Source organism: Theropithecus gelada, chromosome X, assembly GCF_003255815.1.
Source record: "Theropithecus gelada isolate Dixy chromosome X, Tgel_1.0, whole genome shotgun sequence".
NCBI classification, from domain to species: Eukaryota; Metazoa; Chordata; class Mammalia; order Primates; family Cercopithecidae; genus Theropithecus; species Theropithecus gelada.
This window is the reverse complement of record NC_037689.1, coordinates 147,467,379-147,480,557: the sequence shown is the minus strand read 5'-3', so window position 1 is coordinate 147,480,557 and position 13,179 is coordinate 147,467,379. Positions and strand designations below refer to the sequence as shown.

Here is a 13,179-nt window from a genome sequence, read left to right as displayed (position 1 = left end):
ACTGAAAAATAGATGTACATGGAAGATGTGTGAGAATAGTAAAATGTGTTTTTTAGTAAAAGGTTATAAGAAAGCTTGGAAATGTAAATGTTTGCCTAGGGTTAAAGGATTGTTTTAAATTAGGTAAGATAAAGCTGAAGGTTCAAACAAGTGGAGGAAATACTATGGAAATTAATCTTGCAGAAAAGGTTCTCTATGTGAACAAATTGACTAAATTGCAGAAAGGTATTACATTATATTCCTACCTCGTAGGTTTTTCTGTAAATTGATTATTGAAATAAAAACACAACAAGGTTTTCTTAAGGTGCTAATTTGCTCTTTGGCAAAATTTGTAAAGGATTTTAAAAGATTTTTGCTTTAAAATTTCTGAGTCATCATTTTGGCAACATAAATAACATGGTAATCTGGAATTCTATTTCATAACAAACGTATTTAACAGCCTTTCCAAAATCAAACTTCAATTTCAAAATTGTCTTTCCTGACACTTGGCTTTTCGGATACTTCAGAGGGCCCCTGAAACATCCAGAAAAGAGGTCAACAGGATTATTTGACATGTTTAGTTAGGTACGTGGGATTGCCAAAATGATGTTCAGTCTTCTTTAGGTTATATTTTTATGAATAATGCTAATGTATGTTCCAAGAGTATATGGGATTTCTAAAATTATAATGTCTAAGTATATACTCTCAATCATAATTAAGGTTGTTATGTTATTGTAAACCACAGAGATAACCAAACTTCTTTGTCAGTTACGTTTCTGACTGTAATTATCCTGGACATTTTGCTGTTCACAGACAATTGTTGTCTTGTTTTAATCCTTTTCAAAAGATGGCTTATAATAAGCTATAGGACTTTGACAGGTGCTCTCAAATACAGGCTTCTGTCTGATAACTTTGGAGATTGTGACATTGGAATAAAGAAAAATGTACAGGACTCAAAAATAGCTGAAGTGTTCATGAACTGAAGCAAAACAAGAACTAAATGGACTGAACTCAGAAAGCTGAAGCAACCTTTTTGACTTTTGCTTAGAATATTGTTGATCCTTGTTTTGCTTTTCAGAGTCAAAGAAACTTACTTTGAACTATTTACAGCATTTAATAATTAAGCAAGGTATACTCTGGTGAGCAAAATTTGGAGCATGTTTGTTTCTCTCTGTCTGGTTCCTGTAGAATTTGGAAACTGTGAATATTGTTAACGTATGGCAATATAGTTGTTGGCATCAGTGCAATAAGAATCCATTTTTCTTTTGCAACAGGACGCAATTGGAAAAACTGATAATTTTACCAAGGCTTTGACTGGAAGGGTATGCTTCACTTTAAGGAGTCAATTTCGACTTGCAGAGCCAATAAAAGCCGATTGGGGAAACTGGCCTCATACCCTTGCCTGCGCAGTCCCTGTACAGGATTCCTGACCTGTGGTCAATAAAGAATGTCACTTTCTAACAGGTCCAGGAGCTCCAAGTTTATCTTGGGACTGTAAGAGGAGAGGATCACCCAACTCGCTGGTATTTGAGGATACAAACCCATGGCTGGGCTCAGCTTTAAAAGGTCTTATCTAAGATTCCTTGTAGAACAGAGTTCTGTCAAAACCAATCCAAAAGGCCTATGTAGAAATACTTATTCTTGCTATACTTTATGCAGATAATCAGGTCAAATATAAGACTGAAGTCTATTTTGCAAACCACTGAGTCCTATGATTTGTTTTTTTTAAACAAAAAGTGAGGACTGAAGAGAGAGAAATTATGTTTTAAAACGTGTATGTCATTAAATCCTAAACTCAGTTGTTTTTAGGTGTTCACCTACATTTTAGACTAAATCTGTTTTTTCCTGTAAACCAACCAGCAATCTCTGGCTGCAGCTCAGAAAGAACAAAAGGGACAGGTAATGTAAAACTCTGGATCAATATCCTAGTTCTGAGGAGGTATCCTGCAAATCCTGCCAGAGGATGGAATAAATAGGATGCCCATCTCTCAGAGGTCGCCTTTTGGGAAAGTAAGACCAGGGGAGCAACGAAAGCAAGCACCATGCACCCAAACCCTACAGGCATAACTGTAACTACCAGTTGTCTGGGTGTATCACAGGACATCCGTTTCTCTCCCTCAGAGGAGGACTCAGTTCCACAGCTTCACCTTAGCATTCGGCTTATAATAAGGAGTTCGTGCAGTCCCCGCTGAGACACATTTTTGTCCCAAACTCAATTCCAAGCTTCGGGTCAAAGCCCTAGGAAGGAAAACTGGATCTGAGGAATCCAGAGGCAGATGATAATGGAATTTAAAAGGCACAGCACAGGTGAGCGTGGCTGATTCCTGCCAATTAAGCCAAGCTTCAAAGGCCATGTTAGCATCCATGGCATAAATGAGGTCTAAGGAATCCAAGGTTTCTGACATCAGGGTGTACGTGGGTAAGACTAGATGATTCCTATCCGGTAGGCCCCCTTGCTTCATGGGTGCAAGCCACCTTGGCACCCATGTAGCACCTGCCAAGGTTCCCAGGACTCTGGGAGGCAAGGATGGAAGAGGGAAAGAGAACACTCTTCCCTCTCTCCCTCATGTACCCTGGGTATCTGCTAGGAAAAAAAGGGAACCAAGGACGCCTGCTCCCCTCTTTCTAGATGAGTAACCATTCATCTGCAGTCTGTACCCCTTTCGAATGTATCCTGAACTCCTGGGACTCCTTTGAAAAACACCTTTTTCCCTTTCTCCTCCTCTGTTCTCTGTTCACAGATAGGTAATTGTGTCTCCATACTGTGGGACACTCCCCTTGGATACATCCTTCAAACTGGAAAGAGTTAATTTCCTGAACCTTTAACTGGTTGGCTCAGGATTGGACTCAGGGGAAGGGAACCCAGAAGCCCAACATGTTGGCAAAAAAGGGTAAAGTATTTCTTCCCAGTCAAGCTTTTGGCCTCCCTCTCCCTGTGCAAACTGGTAAAAGGCCTCAGGATTTTTTAGCTGTCCTTAACACTCCCCTTGTTTCATTTTGATACATGTTTTCTAAAAACATGGTTTGTCTCTGCTTGCCTTCAGGCCATCAGACTCCAAATGGTCATGCAACTGGAGTCCCTGACGATGGCCCCTTCTGCTGGGAATGCTTAGATTGGCTTCTGAAGGAGCTCTGACTGCCATTTTTCCAAAACAGGGGTCCCTTTCAGCAGGAAGCAGTTAAGATCTGACCTTGTCCTTATTCTAATGGAAGCTAGATGGACTTTTTTAGAGGGAAGAATGAGACAGCCAGGTGGGAGGGGTTCCCCAGAGAAACTCCAACCAGCCTGTGCACTGGTAGGAGTACACACTGGGGTGGAGCCACAGAAGTTCACTCCATTTGCCGTGGGGAGGAGCCAGGCTCCTCCTGGGTAGAACCTGGGATTCAATCTATGAGGCGGGAAGCATACCAGCAAGAACTCTGGCTTTGGTGAGGGTCCTTGTCCCCCCTTTTTTTTCCTTTTCACAGATAAAACCCTGCCTTACCCACCCTTCAAATCATCTGTGAGCCTAAATTTTTGTGGCCATGTGATAAGGACCCCATCTTTAGCTGAACTAAGGAAAAGTCCTACAACACTGTGTTTTCCCCTGTATTTGTTCTGGTCAGAAGTCATCAAATGTGTGACTAACATCCAGGAAACATGGAAAGTGTGGGACCTGATAGTGAGCAGCCATTAATGGACTAACTCATCCAGGATGAAGAGGGCCTCAGACTTAGAGCAGGTGTTTGTCCTTTCAGGTTACTCTCACCGTGTTGTGAAAGTGTCTGTTGGTTTCTGAAGCATGTGTGTTACCTGCATCACATAGCTACTTCCTATCCTAGCAATACATCCAAAATAAAGCTCTGGTAGAGTCAGGTTAACTTTGAAAACTGATTAGTGTTGTTTTATTTTTTAGTAATTTTTTTCAGTAATTTCTTAGCAGTTTCTAGTGGTTGTTATCTATGAGGATGATGGACTTTTTCCCCTAGATGTTAACTGCAGTGGCCTTTCTCTTCTGAGCCAGGATGTTATAGTGGTCGTACATCCCTTGGCAGATGGGGTGGCCTGACTTTGAGATGGGCCTCTGGAGGCCCCTGGATGCTAGGCTAGGGATGCTGAGCTGCTATTGATCAGGAAGTGATCAGATACTTCCTGGCAACACTGGAAGGGACCCATGAGGATAGAATCTCCTGTTTGAAGATACAGGAACCATGTAAGGTGATACTGCCAGAATCAGGAGCAAGGCTGTTCTGTCTCCTGACCAGCAGGCCAGACTCAGGGGACCAGATCTTCCTGGGCTTGGCCTCAACATTCCCTAGCAACATCCTCTGCTGAGTGTGTGAAAATGCTGCTTCTCCAAATGAATGAGGACAGTGGGGACCAAAGCCTTTCTTGGACAGGATTTTCAGCCTCCCCTGGCTTGTCCCAATGAGATGTGTATAGGATAGTAGGTTAGAAAAAGCACAGACCCGCAATTCTCATTTAAATTGTTTATTCTCATAGAATTTTGTTTTTCTTTGTTAGGACCAAAAATGTGTTTCTCACTAGAAAATGCCAACTTTTATCAGTCATCAGTGGCCTGTGAGTTCATGGACTTGGAAGATTGTCCCTAACGTGTTCACAGAGTACACACTTGTAGTCTGAGGGGCCTTCCTCCTCCTCATCAGGGGGCTCATTTGGAGACATGACTGAGATGGCAACCGACAGAATAGAGTAACGGGTATTGTACAAAGACATTACACAATCATAGTCTGGGTAAACCAAGGTACTAGGCACTTCCCCTGTGCTTTCCATCCCTGTGCACTTCCGCTGTGCAGTAGTCAAAGATGCAAATGTGACATCCTCAGAGGTGCCCTCCCCACTTGGGTCATTTGGCTCCTGTGGGGGCCCACTTCCCAGGGAATGCCCAGTGATACTGTTCATGGAACACATACCAGGGGACATGAAGGACTGGGTGTCACTGGGTCCCTGAATATTGTTGGCTTCTTTCATGGCATTATTGTGATGAAATCGGGGGGAGTGTCTTATAGGTACCAGCTTCTTTCTCTTTGGAGCTGGGACACGGGTTGCTTGCTGAGTGGTGTTTCTGAGGTCATCTTTAATCTGGATATTCTCAAGTAGCCTGGGCGTGTCTCTCTGAAAATTGGAGTTGTGGTAGATCTGAAACAAAATGAAACATTTTAGTAATTCTGGGATAAATTGTTTATTCCTTTCATCCCCCCCTCCCAAAATGATGGTCTTGTTTTACAATGGAGAAAAGAATGTTTTAAGTGGCAGCAAGTGTGGTTATGCTCTACAGCATGACCTGACTAAAGATAAACAATTCATAGGTCAAGGCAGTAATATATAAATAGCATGGATTTTGATATTAAACTGCAACCCCCTTAGAGGTAATATGCAGGTCTGCATAATATGATGCTTACATTATCTCTAAGGGGGTTGTAGTTTAATATCAAAATCCATACTTTTTAAGTTCTATACTTTTCATCTTTCAATAAACAATATTTCACATTTTAAAATGCTATCTTTGACACTTAAGCTCTTACAGTGTATTATTTATATTAGTGTCTTATGAAGGTATGTTTGAGAAAGAGAGAAAAGGGATTACAGAAATGCTTTCTACTTTACCATCATTTTCTTGTTTCCTGGAGAGTTGCTTGGGCGTGTTTTGCAGAATCCATAGAGGTTCAGTTGGTGAATGAAACTCTTCAAGCTGTCTGTTTCGAAAATCCTCTCTGCACCTCTCCGTTGAAGAACTTCCCTCTGGAAGAGATCCTTCTTGATGATCATGGTGTCTCCATCATCGTTCCAGCTCACAGACTTGAATGTGTCTTCCTCCACCATCATCCAAGGCTTTCTTTGTGGTTGTCTTCCGTGTTGACCACGCATTGGTTTCGGTCTTCTGGTGGTGAGTTAACTTGGGAGCCTGGATCTTGGCTCACGGCGTGGTCCTTGTGTCTGTCCAAAACCTCGCTGGAATCTGGATTTGGATCAGGTGAAGAACTAAATGGGTCCCTGCTTGTTGGCTCTCCGCCAACAGACAGGGCCAGCTTGTCTTCATATGCCTGTTCGGTGTTCTGACTCGCCATGGAGCTACACCAGAATCAGGAGCATTTTGTACCCAAGACCCTTATCACTGTCCTAGCAAGTCCAAAATGCCTTCATTCAGAGTAGGCATGCCCAGTAAATACCGTCCACAAAATTCTAGAGTCTCGGTATCGGGGCAACCAGCGGCTTAACTCACCATCTGCCGTATTTGTCGCACGATGTCACAAAGGTAGCTCTCAGCCAATCTGGAGAGGGGACGCTGGCCAGGTGTTGGGGGAGTAGACAGGTGGCATGGCCTTCAGCTTCTCCTTTTTCTAAAAGTATAAACAGGCGTGGTTCAAGTTCCCAGAAAAGTCTCCCATCTTCTGAAAGTCACATTGTGTGACAGGGCCAGGCCCCAGATGAGCTGAGAAACCATGGCTCTGTGGCCACTTCCAACCCTGAAGACAGGGGAGGTCTGTTGCTGGTCTCTCTGATTTGCTCAAGGGCCAGCCTCCATTTAGCTCTAGCTTGGGTTTCCCCAAGACTGCCTGAGTCAGCCGGGCACGGTGGCTCATGCCTGTAATCCCAGCACTTTGGGAGGCCAAGGTGGGCGGATCATGAAGTCAGGAGATCGAGACCATCCTGGCTAACACAGTGAAACCCTGTCTCTACTAAAAATACAAAAAAATTAGCTGGGCATGGTGGCGGGAGCCTGTAGTCCCAGCTAGTCAGGAGGCTGAGGCAGGAGAATGGTGTGAACCTGGGAGGCGGAGCTTGCAGTGAGCTGAGATTGCGCCACTGCACTCCAGCCTGGGCGACAGGGCAAGACTCTGTCGCACAAGAAAAAAAAAAAGACTGCCTGAGTCAGACGGGTCCCTCACAGGTGACTGTGCCTTCCAGGAGATGGTGGTCCGTACTAGACTGTTTGGCCTATTCTGGATTGGTAGCACCCCATTTTCCAGCCCCCCCATCTCCTTCCTGCTTTGGTCTCTTCCAGCTACTCCTAATGGTTGGTGGGATGTGCTCCAATGGGCCCAGATGAAGTGTTCCTTATTCCACTTGGTCGAGTTGTTCCCAGAGTGGTGCTGTGCCTGAGCATGGTGGGAGCACTCCCCTCACTCCTCTACCACTGTGTTACCCAGAGCACCATTTGTGGTTGGATGGCCACATCCTCAGCTGTGCTTTGGAGTCCCCTGTGGAGCTCTGCTTGCCCCTGCATCTCACCCTCTTGCAGATCACAACAGGAGATTATCTTTAGTTTCTATTCTTGCCTATAAGTACTGTTCTCATTGCCCAAGACATGCTCACTTCATGTAATCCAACACAAAGCTGCCCATTATTGTATATTTGAAAATAGATGAGAGTCTGGGTGTGTGATGAGGGGATGATCAGGAGGACAGAGAAAACCCAAATGAAAGTCATCTTCAACCACAGATGAGAGGATACAACAGTCTTTTTGGTGATATATTTTCTCTAGCCATTGTAGCCAACTTTGTTCTTAATATTCACTCTGTATAAAGAGATGGAGTGATACAGTGGAAAGGCCCTAGGCTGAAAGGACCCTGGGTCCTCATTCCACTGAGTAGCACCCTTTGCCGTCTCTGAGGGTCACCACTGACCGCGAGCAGAGTTGGAAGAGGCTCTCCCAAGGTGCCTTTCAGTCTCAGGGTTCCCTAATCATTCATAGTGCCCCCACAGCTAACTCAGGCATGAGGACCAGTGGCCCCATGGAAAGTGGTCTCAGTCCTGACTCACTGCTGCTTCTGTGTAGCTGTTTAGTGATGGAGAACAGTGCTGAGCTCTCGACTATGGGGTCCTAAGGCCTGGAGCCAGCCATGGGGCAAGACTCACTGTGTAGGCCTTGCCTGCCACATATTCCTCCAGGGCCTCCCTCGTCCTCTCACTGGCTTCCCAGGAGCTTCTTCCTTACTGGTCTCTCTTCTGGGCTCTAGGATGTGTCCATACAGTTGTTTCATCCCATCTTGGAGGGGTCTTTCTAAACTGTGACTTGGAACTTGTCAGTTGCTTAGGCACCAACACCTCATACCTCCCAGGCCTTCCTTTCCCAGCCTTGTTAGCCACTGGGCTCCTCTTTCTTACACACTTAGACATCTGCCCTTAACCCTCCTTCACTCAGCATTTGCTTGGTGCTGGATCCTGGGTAAAACAATTCTCAACCTCTGGTTCCCCCAGTGCTGTTTTCTGAGCACACTGTGAACTTCCTTGCTGGTGTTGGTGCTTGTACTGCCCCTCCTACAGAAATGCCCTTCCACCCAGAAGCCACTCAGTGTGTTAGGGTCCAGGTCACTCCTTGAGGTCACCTGGCAAGACTTGTTCCCGGGGCTGGCCCAGCACAGCTCTCCACCATTGGTTGGGTGGATCCCGAATACCTGCGATGTTGGGCATGTTGATGGGCTGTCTCCCCTCTGGACTAGGAGGTCCTTGAGTATGGCCAAGACCATGGTGTGAATGTGACCTTCAATACATACAAGTTGGAATGAAGAAAGTTCTGTGTCATAAGTAGCTGAGTGGGGTTTAGCATCCTCGGGCATGACTCTGCATTAGAATAGTGATGATAGGACAGTTATTGTGAGCTCCTATGTCATGCTACTTTGCTAAGCACTCCGCTGGTCTGTGTCATTTACTCTACACAACCATCTCTCGGGTGAGTGTTAGGAATGAGCCCATCTCTCCAATGAGCCAACCTAGGCCATTGAGGAGGGATTGAGCCATGGTGCAGGTTCCACAGTGAGGAAGCAACAGGGCCAGAATAGGCCCACATGGTCAGACTGTCAGACTCACAATCTCACTCAAGTAGAATAAATGTTCCAGTGATCTGAGCAGAAAAGGTGGGCATCGTATGTAGAAAATTGTTGGAGAAAGCAGAAACAGAGAACAAAGAGCAGACTAGTCATTGATATGGTTTGGCTGTTTTGTCCCTCCAAATCTCATCTGAAATGTGACCTTCATTGTTGGAGGTGATCTTAGTGGGAAGTATTTGGGTCATGGGAGTATGTTTCTCATGAATGGCTTGGTGCTGTCCTCATGGTAATGAGTGACTTCTCACTCTGTAAGTTCACGTGAGATCTGGTTGTTTAAAAAAGCCTGACAGTTCCTTGTTCTCTCTCTTGCCATGTGATACACAGATTCCCCTTTTGCCTTCTCTCGTGATTGGAAGCTTCCTGAGCCCTCACCAGAAGCAGATGCTGGCACCACGATTCTTGTACAGCCTGCAAAAATGGGAGCCAAAATAAATCTTTTCTTTATAAATTACCCAGACTCAAGTATTCCTTTATAGCAATGCAAAACTGACTAACATGTAAAACTGGTTCAGGAATTGTGTGTGGCTATAACAATATCTGAAGATGTGGAAGCAGCTTTGGAACTGGGTAGTGGCAGGGGTTGGAAGAGTTTGGAGATCTCTGTAGAAGACAGGAAGATGAAGGGATGTTTCAAACTTCTTAGAGACTTGTCAAGTAGTTTTGACCAAAATGATGATAGAAATATGGACAGTGAATGCCAGGGTGATAAGGTCTCAGATGGAAATGAGGAATTTATTGGGACTGGAGCAAAGTTCACCCTTGTTATACTTTAGCAAATAACTTGGCTGTGTTGTGTCCATGCTCTAGGGATCTGTGGAAGTTTGAACTTAAGAGTGATGGCTTAAGGTATCTGGTTGAAGAGATTTCTAAGCAGCAAAGCATTCAACATGTGGCATGGTTGCTTCTGACAGCATATTCTCAGATGTGGGAGCAAAGGGATGACTTACAGTTGAAATTTACAATTAAAAGGGAAGCAGAACATAAAAGTTTGGAAAATTTGCAGCCTGGCCATGATGTAAGGAAGGAAAGAGCATTTTTGAGGATGAATACAAGTGGGCTGCTGAGGAACCACTTGCTAGAGAGATTTACATGACTGAAAGGGAGCCAAGTGCTAATATCTAACACAATGGGAAAAAACCCTTGAAGGCATTTCAGAAATCTTCTAGACAGCCTCTCCCATCATAGGCCCAGTGGGCTAGGGGGATTGAATGACTTGGGGAGGCCAAGCCTGGGACCCTGCTGCCCTACATAGTCTTAGGACACTGCTCCCCACATCCCTCCTGCTTCAGCTTCAGCCATGGCTTAAAGGGCCCAAGGCACAGCTCAGCCTTGGAGGGCACAAGCTGTAAGCCTTGGTGGCTTCCCCATGGTGTAAAGTCTGCAGGAGCACAATGTAAGAGCGAAAGAGGCTTGGCAGCCTCCACTAGATTTCAGAGGATATGTTCGAAGGCCTGGGTGCCTAGGTAGAAGCCTGGTGCAGGGGCAGATCCCCTGCAGACAGACTTTTCTAGGATAGTGACCCAGGGAAATATGGGGTTGGAGCCCCTACATGGAGTCCCAACTGGGGCACTGCTGAGTAGAACTTTGAGAAGGGGGCTGATACTGGAAGAGCCACCAGCATCTTGTACCCTGAGACTGAAAAGGCCATGGGCACTCAACTCTAACTCATGAGAGCAGCCATGGGGACTGGCCCCAGCAAAGCCACAGGGGCAGAGATGACCAAGGCCTTGGCAGCCCACCCCTTGCACCAGTGTGCCCTGGATGCAGGACATGGAGTCAAAGGACATTATTTTGGAACTTTAAAATTTAATGATGACTGTGCTGGGATTCAGACTTACCTGGGGCCTGTTGCCCCTTTATTTTGGCTGATTTCTCCCTTTTGGAGTGGGAATATTTACCCAATGCCTGTATCACCATTGTATCCTGGAATTAAATAACTTGTTTTCGATCTTACAAGCTCATAGGCAGAAGGAAAATGCCTCAAGTCTCAGAAGAGATTTTGGAAGTTTCAGTAGATGCTGAAATGAGATGAGACTTTTGAGGAACTATTGGGATGGGATGATTGTGTTTTGCAGTGTGAAAAGGACAGGGGATTTGGAGGGCCAGGAGCAAAATAATACAGTTTGGATGTTGTGGCCCCTCCAAATTTCATGTTAAAATGTGACCTCCAATGTTGGAAGTGGGCCTGTTGGGAGGCGTTTGAGTCATGGGGGTGGGTCCCTCATGAATAGCTTGTTGTTGTCCTTACAGTAATGAGTGAGTTCTCACTCTGAGTTCACATGAGATTATGGTTTGGCCCTGTGTCCCCACCCAAATCTCACTTTGAATTGTAATCCTCATAATTCTCATGTGTCAAGGGTGGGACCAGGTGGAGGTAATGGCATCATGGTGGCAGTTTCCCCCATGCTGTTCTCATGATAGTGAGTGAGTTTCACAAGATCTGATGGTTTTATAAGCATCTCTGGCATTTTGCCTGCTTACACTCATTCTCTCTCTTGCTGCCCTGTGAAGAGAAGAGGTGACTTCTACCATGATTGTAGGTTTCCTGAGGCCTCCCCAGCCATGCAGAACTGTGAGTCAATTAAACCTCTTTTCTTTATAAGTTACACAGTCTCAGGTATTTCTTCAAAGCAGCATGAGAATAGACTAATAAGTAAATTGATACCATGGAGAGTGAGGTGCTGCTATAAAGATATCCAAAAATGTGGAAGCGACTTTGGAACTGGATAACAGGCAGAGATTGGAACAGTTTGGAGGGCTCAGAAGAAAATAGGAGGCCAAACGTTCTTCGCCGAGAGTCGTCGGGGTTTCCTGCTTCAACAGTGCTTGGACGGAACCCGGTGCTTGTCCCCCATCCCGGCCAGCCGCCCATAGCCAGCCCTCCGTCACCTCTTCACCGCGTCCTCAGACCGCCCCAAGGCCCCCACCGCTGCTCCAGTGCCGCACAGCCACCGCCGCCGCCACCGCCGCCACCTGTCCTTAGCCTCCGCCATGACGACCGCGTCCACCTTGCAGGTGCGCCAGAACTACCACCAGGACTCAGAGGCCGCCATCAACCGCCAGATCAACCTGGAGCTCTACGCTTCCTACGTTTACCTGTCGATGTCTTACTACTTTGACCGCGATGATGTGGCTTTGAAGAACTTTGCCAAATACTTTCTTCACCAATCTCATGAGGAAAGGGAACATGCCGAGAAACTGATGAAGCTGCAGAACCAACCAGGTGGCCGAATCTTCCTTCAGGATATTAAGAAACCAGACTATGACAACTGGGAGAGCGGGCTGAATGTGATGGAGTGTGCTTTACATTTGGAAAAAAATGTGAATCAGTCACTACTGGAACTGCACAAACTGGCCACTGACAAAAATGACCCCCATTTGTGTGACTTCATTGAGATACATTACCTGAATGGGCAGGTGAAAGCTATCAAAGAATTGGGTGACCACGTGACCAACTTGCACAAGATGGGAGCACCCGAATCTGGCTTGGCAGAGTATCTCTTTGACAAGCACACCCTGGGAGACAGTGATAATGAAAGCCAAGCCTCAGGCTAATTTCCCCATAGCCATGGGGTGACTTCCCTGGTCACCAAGGCAGTGCATGCATGTTGGGGTTTCCTTTACCTTTTCTATAAGTAGTACCAAAACATCCACTTAAGTTCTTTGATTTGTACCATTCCTTCAAATAAAGAAATTTGGTACCAAAAAAAAAAAGAAAAGAAAAGAAAATAGGAAGATTTGGGAAAGTTTTGGAACTTCCTAGAGACTGTTGAATGACTTTGACCAGAATGCTGATAGTGATATGGACAATGAAGTTCAGGCTGAGGTGGTCTCAGATAGAGATAGGAACTTGTTGAGAACTGGAATGAAGTTGACTCTTGCTATGCTTTAACAAAGAGACTAATGGCATTTTGCCCCTGATTTAGAGATCTGTGTAACTTTGAACTTGGGAGAGATGATTTAGGATATCTGGTGGAAGAAATTTCTAAGCATCAAAGTGCACAAGATGTGACTTGGTGCTCTTAAAAGTATTCAGTTTTTTGCATTCACAAAGATATGGTTTGGAATTGGAACTTATGTTTAAAAGGGAAGCAGAGCATAAAAGTTTGGAAAATTTGCAGCCTGATGATGCAATAGAAAAGGAAAACCCATTTTATTAGAAGAAATTCAAGTCAGCTGCAGAAATTTGCATAAGTAAAGAGGAGCCAAGTGTTAATCACCAGGACAATGGGGAAAATGTCTCCAGGGCATGTCAGAGGTCTTTATGGCAGCCCCTCTCATTAAAGGCCTGGAGGTCTAAAAGGAAAAAATGGTTCCATGGGCCAGGCCCAAGGCCTTGCAGTCTCAAGACTTGGTACCCTGCATCCC

General features: G+C 45.4%; 1 protein-coding gene and 1 pseudogene across 2 annotated transcripts; one reads left to right on the top strand and one right to left on the bottom strand.

Moving 5' to 3' along the window:
- Positions 1-4,546: 4,546 nt before the first annotated feature.
- Positions 4,547-6,048, bottom strand: HSFX4 (heat shock transcription factor family, X-linked member 4). Its single transcript, XM_025371865.1, is given in 3 exon segments — positions 4,547-5,119; positions 5,588-5,820; positions 5,823-6,048. Coding segments are annotated over 3 exon segments (1,032 nt in total).
- Positions 6,049-11,610: 5,562 nt separating this feature from the next.
- On the top strand, positions 11,611-12,514 carry LOC112615862 (annotated as a pseudogene). The gene has a single exon (XR_003117487.1). The product of XR_003117487.1 is annotated as a ferritin heavy chain pseudogene (transcript).
- Positions 12,515-13,179: the final 665 nt, after the last annotated feature.